General features: G+C 46.5%; 1 protein-coding gene across 2 annotated transcripts; it reads left to right on the top strand.

The window, feature by feature from the left end:
• The first annotated feature begins 297 nt into the window (after positions 1–297).
• LOC106836073 (galectin-7-like) lies at positions 298–2,772 on the top strand. Of its 2 annotated transcripts, none has more exons than XM_044760069.2 (4): positions 298–521; positions 924–1,012; positions 1,807–2,008; positions 2,585–2,772. In XM_044760069.2, exons 1-4 carry the CDS (start codon positions 507–509, stop codon positions 2,696–2,698), a joined length of 420 nt encoding a protein of 139 aa, XP_044616004.1. In that variant the 5' UTR covers positions 298–506; the 3' UTR covers positions 2,699–2,772. The 2 variants fall into 2 exon arrangements, with proteins under 2 accessions (XP_044616004.1, XP_070354917.1); XM_070498816.1 differs by having other exon boundaries at positions 397–521; positions 1,831–2,008.
• The last annotated feature ends 8,700 nt before the right edge of the window (positions 2,773–11,472 follow it).

The raw sequence follows: 11,472 nt of genomic DNA, 5'->3' as shown, positions 1-11,472 counted from the left end.
CTATCTGTTGCCAATTTTCCTCTCTCTCTTTTTTTTCCCCTCCTCAGAGCCCCAGTGCATACTTGTGTACCCTCATTGTAAGTCCTTCTAGTTCTTCCATGTGGGTGGCTGCAACAGCATGGCTACTGACAGACGAATGGTGTGATTCCACAATGGGAACAGAACCTGGGCTGCCAAAGCAGAGGGTGCCAAACTGTAACCACTAGGCCATCGGGGCTGGCTCTGTTGTTATTATTATTATTAACTGTCCCTGTCATTTTTAGGTCAAAGAAGCGGGACAGCCACCTGGGAACCCTCAGTGAGAGGAGGGAGTGAGAGGCCCCAGAAAGAGGGTGCGGGGCCAGCCTGGCCTCGGGGCCAGGGTCTGAGCCAGGTGTGGGCGGTGGGTGTGGAAAGGGGTGAGGTGAGTCAGCAGGGCCAGCCACACCCTGCTTTTACTTAAGGCCCCAGCAGCCATCCCTGCCACCACCGCTGCCTGTCCCGCTGCCTGTCCCACTGTCCCAGCCATGGCAGGGAGCTCTGTGAGTGCCTCAGGGGTCTGAGGCCTTGGGGGGTCTTGGACTCCAGGCTGCACCAGACTTGGGGAGGGCCTGGGGCGTGGCTGGGGTCCCCTGTCTCAAGGGAGAAAGTGGGTGCTGGGGTGTGCTATGAAGAGTCTGAGTGGTGGCTGACACCACCCATCCGCATGCTCCCATCTCTTGGGTCCTTCCTCTGGGTTTCTCTCTCTGGAGACTTTTGTTGATTCTTTGTGTTTCTCTCTGCAGCTGTCTCCCTGTCTCCGGCTCTCTTTCCTTCTCTCTGTGCCCTTTCTTTTCTCTGATTCTGCTGGTCTGGGTCCTGTCCGTTTCCTCCCTGGGGCTGAGGCATCATTTTCCCTCCTCTGTCTCCCTGCTCACATGGCCCCCTAACCCCTTCTCCTGCAGGTCGTGCTGCACAAGAGCCCGCTGCCTGAGGGCGTCCGAGTGGGCAACGTGATGAGAATTCGTGGTGTTGTCCCCGACAATGCTGGCCGGTGAGACCCCAGGCCCCAGCGGGAAGGGGTGGGTGGGCTCCAGGCTCAGCTGACCCCAACTTCTTCCAGCCCAGAGGTCAGGGCGCCAGAGCCACCTTTGACCCCCAGGGTTTTGGGACCCCTAGGCTATTTCTGACCTTCTGGAATCTGATGTCTTCACTTTTTGCCCCCTGACTGTGGAGCTGGGGTCCCCATGTCTCCCTAAGAATCTGGGGCTCCATGGCAAACTCGGGGTTCCTAGTCCTATGACTTCCAGTCTGAGTCCAGGAACTGTGGGAACATGTCCTGAGACGTGGAGGTGCCCTGGCATCTGGGAGGCCTTGACAGTTGGTCCTATGACTTCCTGGGTCCGGGAACATCAGGCTTCCTGGGCCTCTAGGGTGCCTGAAAATACTGGGTCCCTGGGATTGGGACCCTCTAGCCCTCTGGGAATTAGGGATGCCCCGGGAATGGGGAGCAGCCTGGCCATCAGCACCACGACTCCTTGGCAACTCCCAGACTGTGTGGAAATGAGGGGTCCCAGGCCACTACACAGTGGCCCTTTTCTCGGTGGATATGTGACCAGGCCCCCAATCAGATTTTGGATGCCCTGGTATCTGGGCTCCCTGGCCACCCGTCCACAACCCCTCCTTCTGTGGTGTGTGACAATCTCATGTCCCTATAAATCTGGGTGTGCTCCTGCCATGGCGAGTCCTGTCCCCTGACCTTGACCTTGGTCTGGGTGGGTCTCAGCCTCTGACCACCATCCAATGCGCGCCGCCCCCCCCCCCCGCCCCCCCCCCCCCAACTACCAGGTTCTTTGTAAACCTGCTGTGCAGCGAGGGGCCCGAGGCCGAGTATGCCCTGCATTTCAACCCCCGGCTGGACAAGTCCGAAGTGGTCTTCAACACTATGGAGCAGGGCCGCTGGGGCCGAGAGGAGCGCGGCCAGGGCATTCCCTTCCAGCGTGGGCAGCCCTTCGACGTGCTCATCATCACCACCGAAGATGGCTTCAAGGTGTGTCTCCCCCGCAGGGATGGGTGCCGAGACCAAGGTCCCTCAGCAGTCAGGGGAAGGCCCCTGGTGGAGCTGGCCAAGGCTGGGCGCCTGTCCCCAGTCCGTCGCCCTCCCCTGGTGCAACCCCATTGATGTCGGAGGGCAGGTGTGTGGCAGGGGCCCGACCAGTGAGCAAGAGCCAAGCGCCCAGGGTGGGGTGTCCCAGCGGGGAGGTGTGGCCCCCATTTCCGTCCCGACCCCACTGCCTGTCATTCATGCTGAGCTAGCCGCTCGGCGGCTGGGGCGAAGCCGTGCTCAGACACTTGCCCAGACACTAGTCCCCGCGGGAGTGGTCGCCGCAGACCCTCCTCCACCAGGCCGTCAGGAGTGGGCCGTGGACGCCGGAATCGTGGGCATCACGGCCCCGCCAGCCCTTCAAAGCGCTCGCGTGCACCAGGCAACTCACTGAACCCCCGCGCCGTTAGAACGCACTGCAGCTCCCTTTTCCCAGTGGGCCCAGGTCACACGGCGTGGGGCCGGACGGGCCCGACCCCGTAGTCGCCCTCCGGGTCCTGAACCCCCGACCCTCCCCTGCAGGCGGTGGTCGGGGACTCGGAATACTACCACTTCCGCCACCGGATCCCGCCGGCGAACGTGCGCCTGCTGGAAGTGGGTGGAGACCTGCAGCTGGATTCGGTGAAGGTCTTCTGAGCCCTCCTGGGTTGCGGGTGAAGGGCGGAAATGGGGTCCAGGGCCCTTGGATGGCAAATAAAATGTGAGCTCGCTCCTCTGCGTATGTGTCTCCTTCACCCAGACCAGGAATGCAGGTTCAGAGAGGGGAAGACACTCACTAAGGGTCACCCAGGGACTCGGTGGCCTAGGCGGGATCTCCTCGGCCGCTTCTGGCTGGGAGGCCTCAGGAGGGTCGCGAAACGGTGGGGGTGGGGCTTTGACTCGCGGCGCTTTGCAAAGCAGCCGGGCGGCCATGCCGTTGGGGTGATCTGATGGAGTTGGCAGGGGGCTCACGCGCTGCCCCGGTGACCCCTGCGCGGATCTAACGGACCCCACATCCGTCCATCCGCAAACAGGGGGACGAGTCCGCCCCGCCGGGTCCCTTGGAGACCCCCCTCGCGACGACGGTGCAGGAATCAGGCGCCCAGCGCCGCCGCCCCTCCTTCTCCCCTCTCCCCATCCCCGGCCTCTCGGGGCGGGAGGCGGCTCGCGCGGGAAGGGGCTGGGAAGCGGATGGGGCGTCGCCGGCCTCCCCTCCCATCCCCAGTCGGGACAGGTCCCCACTGGTTCGCGCCTCGGGGCAGACGCGCACCGGAGCAGCAGCTGGCGCGCGAGACGGACGAGGGACTCGAAGGGCCGGCCTCCTGGGTCCCCACTGCGGTCACGAGCCGCAGTCCCACACCTCTCCCTCCTCCGCACCCCGGACGGCGAGACTCCGCCCTGCCTGGGAGATTCTGGAGCTGGAACGGGGGAAGGGGCTCACACCCGGACGCCCAGTTCACCCTTGACCGCCAGGGGGTGACATTCTGGTCGGGTTGGGTGTAGGGGGGTTGTTGCTGGGTCTCCAGTTAATGGCCGTGGGAGGGGGAGCTGGGACCCCGCGCACCCCCGAGCCCTGCCCCTTCGCGAGGGCTCTGCACGCTGGGTGCCGGGTGGCGTCGATCCAACCTCGCACGTTCGGTTCGGGTCTCGGGTCTCGGGTCTCGGGAAAGTTCGGCGCCACGCCCTCGGCTGGAGTTTTGGGACGCTTGTGACGCGTCTCCCCCTGGTGGCCGCTGCCGACGTTGCAATTTTGGGAACTGGTGCAGGAGCCGGGCTGTTACCGGCATGCAAAACCCTGCGGGGCCCACCAGACCTGGCTGCAGGTCGGAGCCCTTCCAGGACCAGAACTTTTTCTGCACTTTGCGAACCTCCACTTATAGCGGCCCCTATCCGTGCCTGGCCCCCCTGAGTATATTTCTGGGAGGCGGTGGAATGAGGGGGTCCCCCTCTCGGGTGAGCAAACCTGAGAAAGTCTGCAATGTATTGTACTCCAGGGCTCGCTGTTACATGAATTAATTTTATTTGTCTGTGTCGTCTTGTTTTTGAATGTTTTAACAAATTTTTATAAAGATAACATATCCATATGGTGCAAATTTCAAAATATACAGTGAAAAGAAGACTTTACTGGCGGGTCGGGTTCTTCAGATTAGATGGTAGTGATGCATTCGTGTTAATGTGCTGGTTTTCACCTGTCTTCCCGTGTATATATTGGAGAACGTTCTCGTTTGTACAAAATGCACAGTAGAGTACTTGGAAGTGAATAGGGAGCATATAGGCAACTTATTCATAAATGGCTCAGGAAAAAACTAAAGCTTGTACTGTACTTAATTTTTGGTTTGTCATTTCAACAACATATATGTATGACTTGTGTCGTACATATACGTGATATGATCTTATATGTAGAATCCTCTAAAGATCCCCCCCAAAACTGTTAAAACAAAAAAGCATGTTAAATGAATCCAGCCAAGCAGCAGGATACATAGTCAACACACAAAACTCAGTTGCATTTCCCTAGACTAACAATGAACAACCTGAAAAGGAAATTAAGGAAACGTGTCCATCTACAATAGCATCAAAAAGAATAAGCTATTTAGGAATTAACCAAGGAGCTGTAAGACATGGACCATGAAAACTACAAAACGACACTGGAAGAAATGAAAGAAAACGAATAAATGGAACGTATCCCATGTTCATGGATTGGAAGATTTAATATTGTTACGACATCAATGGTACCCAAAGCAATCTACAGGTTTGATCCCATCCCAATCAAAATCTCAGTGGCTTTTTTTTTTCCAGAAATAGAAAAACCCATCCTAAAATTCATATGGAATCTGAAAGAAACCTGAATAGAGAAAATCTTGAAAAAGAAGAATGAGGCTGGAGGACTCAGACTTTCTGATTTCAAAGCTTACTACAAAGCTAAAGTAATCAAAACAGTGTGGTATCGGCATAAAGACAGACATGTAGACCAAGGGAGTAGAACAGAGAGCCTGGAAACAAGCCCTCCCATGTTTGATCAAATGATTTTTGACACGGATCCCAAGAGCAGTCACCAGAGAAAGGACAGTCCTTCCAACAAATGGGATGACTGGATATCCGCATGCAGAAGATGAAGTGGGGCCTTACCCAACACCACACACAAAAGTTAATCCAAAGTGGGTCGAAGAGCTAAATATAAGAGGGCTGTAAAACTATGAGGATAGGGACTGGCCCCACGGCTGAGTGGTTAAGTTCACATGTCCACTTCAGCCTGGGGTTCGCTGGTTCAGATCCTGGACGGGGACCTACACACTGCTCATCAAGCCAAGCTGTGTTGGCATCCCACATAGAAGAATTAGAATGACCTATAACTGGGATATGCAACTATGTACTGGGGCTTTGGGGAGGAAACAAAAAAGAGGAAGATCGGCAACAGATATTACCTCAGGGCCCATCTTCCTCACCAAAGAAAGAAAACAAATAAATTAAAACAGTAACAAGGGGGGAAAAAAACTATGAGGATAAAATGTAGGACAAAGCCTTCAAGACTTTGAATTTGGCAATGATTTCTTGGATATGAAACCAAGACACAGGCAGCACAAGAAAAAATAGGTGAATTGGACTTCATGAAAATTTAAAAATTCTGTGCATCAAAGGCACTATCCACAGAGTAAAAAGGCAACCCAGTGAATGGCAGAAAATATTTGCAAAGCATATCTTTCATAAGGGATTAATATTCAGAATATATAGAGAACTCGCATAACTCAACAACAACAACAACAACATGAAACTGGTTAAAAAATGGGCAAAGAACTTGAATAAACATTTGGCCAAAGAAGATCTACAAATGGCCAACGAGTAAATAAAACGGTGCTCAGTACTGCTAATCATTAAGGAATTGCAAATTAAAGCCACAACATACCCCCTCACACCAATAGGACGAATACTCTTTTTTTAATAAAACAACAACAGAAAATAACAAGTGTTGACAAGGATGTGGAGAAATTGGGACCCTTGGGCGTTGTTGATGGGACGTAAAATGGAGCAGCTGCTGTGGGGAAACAGGATGATAGCGCCTCAAAAAATTAAACATAGAGTTACTGTGTGATCCAGCAATTTCATTTCTGGGTATATACCCAGAAGAATTGAGAGAGAGTCTCAAGGAACTACTTACACACCCATGTTCATAGCGGCATCAGTCATAGTAACTAAAACATGGAAGTAACCCAAGTGCCCATCGACAGATCAATGGATAAGCAAATTGTGGAATATACATATAATGGAATATTATTCAGCCATGAAAAGGAAGGAAGTTCTGACATGTGCTACATGGATGAAACTTGAGGACATTAGACTGAGTGAAATAAGCCAGTCACAACAATATAAATACTGCATGATTTGAGGTACTTAGAGAAATCAAACTCATAGAGACAGAAAGTAGAATGGTGGTTACCAGGGGCTGGGAGTGGGGAGAAGAATGGGGAGTTATTGTTTAATGGGTATATAATTTCAGTTTTACAAGATAAAAGAGTTCTGGAGACGGATGCTGGGGGGGTAGCACATTACGAATATATTTAGTACCATTGAAATGTACACTTAAAGATGGTTGAGATGGTAAATTTTATGTTATGTGTATTTTACCACAATTAAAAAACTGGAAAAAAATATGTATGTATAAAAGTCCTTTCTGGAAGGAAACTGCTGTGACTCGTGTCATATCTTGTGCGTCTTTCAAAAAATCTCTGCTCTTGTGAACACATGCAAATGTAGGGTTTTTTCTCTCCTTGCATAAACGGTAGCATCCTTCATCCGCTGACCTTGTTTATATTACTTACCAGTATATATATGTCTGGCTTCATTCACTTCACTGGCTGCCCAGTGCCCACAGTAAGGAGCAACACAATGAATGTCACTCGAGCCCTCCTGGATGTCTGTTGGTGTCACATCACCCACTACAAGCAATGCTGCTCTGAGTGTCCTAGGACCTGCACCAGACACGATCTTTTCCCTGTTTTATAATCTCCCTTCTGATTATAAATTATGTGCATGCTTATTGTAGGGTTTTGAATAAGAAATTTAAAATCACCTACAATTGCACCACCCTGAAATAATCACTTTTATATGTTGGTGTTTCCTTCTAGTCCTTTTTCTATAATAATTTATCTACACTGTACATTTTGGGGACAATTGGGATTCATATATATAAGTATATGTCTGTGTTGCCTATCTATCGACAGCTAACATTTTCTGAGTCCCCACTATGTGTTGATCCCTGTGCTAACCATTCTTTCAATCCTTACAGTGACCTCTGGGGTAGATCCTCTTATTCCTCTTGTGCAAATGAGGCATCTGATGCTCAAGAAGGTTCAGTGACCTGTTCAAGGTCACACAGCACGTAGATGGTGGAGCAGGGACCAGAGTCAGATGAATGCGATTCCACAGCATGGGGTCTAAACCGCTGGGAAAATGTGTTTTATAATACAACTTCATTGAGGTATAATGTACCTACAATAAAATTCACCCTTTCTAGGTGCACAGTTCCATAGACCGTGACAAATCCACACAGTTGTGTAACCAACAGCACCGTCACGGTCCAGGATAACTCCATGACCCCTCCCCATGCACGCTCCCGGCACCTGGCAGCCACGTCTGCTCTCTGTCATCATAATGTAGTTTGTGCTGCTCTAAAACTTGGTGTAACAATACAGTAATGCTCTTTTCTGAGTAGCTACTTACGTTCAGCATGATGTGTTTGAGGTTCGTTCATGTATTTGCACGTCGTGGTAATTCCTTCCCTTTTGTCTGAGTGGTATTCCTTTGCATGAGCAAGGTTGTCTACCCATTCATGTGTTGATGGACACTTGAGTTGTTTCCAGTGTTGGTGATCCTGGATTAGGATGGTATGAGCAAGTCTTTGTGTGGAGATATGTTTTGATTTGTTTTGGGTAAATACCCAGGAGATGAGTTGCTGGGTTATTTGATGACTGTGTGCTTCACTTTATAAGAAACTGCCAAACGTTTCCAGTGTGGTGGGACCATTCTGCATTTCCACCAGCAATGTATGAAAGTTACAGGACATCCTATTTTCATCGATAGGTAGTATTGTCAGGTTTTTATTTGTTTTAATTTTAGACACTCCAGTAGACGTGTATTGGTATCTCATTGTGGTTGCAATTTGCCTTTTCCCGTAACTACTGATGTTGAGCATCCTTTCATGTGCTCAGCAGCCATTTGTATGTCTTTTGTGAATTGTCTGCTCAAATCTTTTGCCCGTTTTCAATTGGATTATTTGTTTTCTTATTATTGGGTTACAAGAGTTCTTTACATTTTCTGGATATAGTCCTCTGTTAAATATATGTATTATGAGTATTTTCTCCCCCATGTTTAGCCTTTTCCATTTTTTTATCTGTCTTTCTCAGAGAAGAAGTGTTTAATTGATGAAATGCATATTATCAAATTTTTTTCTGTTATGGTTTGTGCCTTTGTGTTCTATTTAAAAAATCTTTACCTACCTAAGGTCAAAATTGTTTAAAATTATTTTAGCTGTTTTTATAGTTTCAGCATTTATATTTAAGTCGATGATCTATTTTTGGTTAATTTCCACGTATGGTGTGAGGTGAGAGTCAAGGTTCATTTTTCACCATATGGACTTTCAGTTGTTTCAGCACTGTTTGTTGAAAAGACTGTCTTTGGTCCCAGTGAATTACCTTGGAAATTTTGTCAAAAATTTATTGACTGTGTAATGGGTTTATTTCTGGCCTCACCCTTCTGACTCACTGGTTTCTTTATCCCTTCTTAGCCAATATGATACTCTTGATCCCTGTAGCTTGGTAGTAAGTCTTAAAATCACATAGTACAAGTCTTTCAACTTTGTTCTTCTTTTCAAAATTATTTTGATTATTCTAGGTCTTTTTTGTTTTCATATACATTGAAAAAAAAATTTTATCAACATTTTCACCAAAAACGTCTTTTCAGATTTTGATTGGGATTGTATTGAATGTATAAATCAATTTAGAAAGAATTGACACCTTACTAATATTGAGATTTCCCTTCTATGAATATGGTATGTCAATCCATTTACTTAGGTCTTTGAAATTTCTCTCATCAATGTTTCATAGTTTTCACTGTAGAGGTTTTGCAAATGTTTTGTTAAATTATATCTAAGTTTAAATGTTTTTGGATGATTTTGTAAATGGCATTTTTTTAAAAAATTTCAATTTCCAGGGGCTGGCCCCGTGGCCGAGTGGTTAAGTTCGCGCGCTCCGCTGCAGGCGGCCCAGTGTTTCGTTAGTTCGAATCCTGGGCGCGGACATGACACTGCTCATCAGACCACGCTGAGGCAGCATCCCACATGCCACAACTAGAAGAACCCACAACGAAGAATACACAGCTATGTACCGGGGGGCTCTGGGGAGAAAAAGGAAAAAATAAAATCTTTAAAAAAAAAAAAAAAAAAAAATTTCAATTTCCAGTTCATTGCTACCATATAAAAATACACGGTTTTTGTTTCATTTTGAATATCAACCTTATATCCTGCAACCTTGCTAAATTCACATTTTAGTTCTCATAGCTTTTTCTGTAAATTCCTTAAATATTTTCACAGGTACACAATCATGCCATCTGTGAATAAAAACAGATTTACCTCTTACTTTCTGATCTTTACGCTCTTAGCTTCTTTTACTCGCCTGATTGCACTGGTTAGGACCTCCAGTGCCATGTTGAACGTATCTGGTAGGAACAGACATATTTACCATGTGACCGATCTTAGTGGAAAAACATTTAGCCTTTCACCATGAAGTATGATGTTGGCTGCAAGGATTTTTGTAGATGCCGTTTATCAGGTTGGGGAATTTCCCTTCCATCTGTAGTTTGTTGCAAGTTTTTCTCTTCTTTTCTTTTTTAGCATAAATAGGTGTTAGATTTGTTACATTCTTTTTCTGTATCTACTGAGATTTTTATGTCATTTTGTCCCAATGACATGATTTGATTTTCTGATGTTAAACCAACCTTGCATTCCTGGTATAAATCCCACTTGGTATTGGGGTATAATAATTTTTTTTTTTTTAAGATTTTATTTTTTCCTTTTTCTCCCCAAAGCCCCCCGGTACATAGTTGTGTATTCTTCGTTGTGGGTTCCTCTAGTTGTGGCATGTGGGACGCTGCCTCAGCGTGGTCTGACGAGCAGTGCCATGTCCGCGCCCAGGATTCGAACCGACGAAACACTGGGCCGCCTGCAGCGGAGCGTGCGAACTTAACCACTCGGCCACGAGGCCAGCCCCTGGGGTATAATAATTTTTATAGATAGGATGGATTCAATTTCCTAATATGTTGTTAAGGAGTTTTGCATATCTTCATGAGAGATAGTGATCTATAGTTTTCTTTTCTTTTGATATCTTTGTCTGACTTTGGTATCAGGCTAATAGTTGTCTCACACAATGATTTGGGAAGGGTTCCCTCTGCCTCAGTATTTCTGAAAGAGTTTATGTAGGACTTGCACTATTTTTCCTTTAATATTTGATAGAATTTGCCAGTGAAATCATCGAGGTCTGGGCTTTTATTTGTGGGAAATATTTTTAAATTACTTTTTCAATTTCCGTATTTGTTATAGGCCTATTCATATTTTCTATTTCTTCTTGAGTCAGTTTTGGTAATTTTTGCCTTTCTAGGAATTTATCCATTTCATCCAAGTTGCCTAATTTGTTGGCCTAAAGCTGTTCATAATATTCCTATATAATCCTTTTTTCAAAAAAAATTCTGTGGGGTTGTCAGTGGAATTCCTTCCTTCATTCCTAATTTTGGTCATTTTTGTCCTCTCTTTTATTTTGTAATCAGGCTAGCTAAAATTTATTGATTTTCTTGATCTTTTTCAAGAGCCACCTTTTGGTTTCATTGATTTTCCCTGTTGTTTTTGTATTTTCCATTTCACTGATTTACGCTCTGATCTTTAGTATTTCCTTCTTTCTATTTACTCTGATTTACTCTTCTTTTTCTAGTTCTTGAGATGGAAGCTTAGCTTGATTTTAGGTCCTTTTTCCATTCTACTATGTTTTTAAAGCTTAAAAATTTCCCTCTATATACTGCTGTAGCTGCATCATATACATTTTGTTATGTTGCATTTTTGTTTTTACTCAGCTCAAGATATTTCCTAAATTTTCTTTTGATTTTTTCTTTGACACATGGGTCATCTAGGAGTGCGTTGTTTAGTTCCCACATAATTAGAGACTTCTAAATTTTTTTTACGGGTTGGCTCCTAGTTTAATTCCACTATGGTTAGAAAACATACTTTGTATGATTTCAATTTGTATAAAATTATTGTGACATATTATAGCCTTGAAAATAGTCTACCCTGGAGAATTTTCCAAGTGTGCTTAAAAATAATGTATATTCTGCTTTTGTTAGAAGCAGTGTTAAGAGTTAGGTCAAACTGGTTGATAATGTCTACGTCTTCTATA

The sequence above is a fragment of the Equus asinus genome, chromosome 26 (assembly GCF_041296235.1).
Source record: "Equus asinus isolate D_3611 breed Donkey chromosome 26, EquAss-T2T_v2, whole genome shotgun sequence".
Lineage (NCBI taxonomy): Eukaryota > Metazoa > Chordata > Mammalia > Perissodactyla > Equidae > Equus > Equus asinus.
Note: the sequence above shows the minus strand (reverse complement) of the source record. Positions and strands in the feature narration are given on the sequence as shown.

What these genes read in the sequence shown, in the direction of transcription:
- LOC106836073 (XM_044760069.2), top strand. An exon ending in GTCCCCGACAATGCTGGCCG is followed by an intron (nt 1,013 to 1,806) that starts GTGAGACCCCAG and finishes CCCAACTACCAG; the next exon opens with GTTCTTTGTAAACCTGCTGT. An exon ending in CCACCGAAGATGGCTTCAAG is followed by an intron (nt 2,009 to 2,584) that starts GTGTGTCTCCCC and finishes CCTCCCCTGCAG; the next exon opens with GCGGTGGTCGGGGACTCGGA.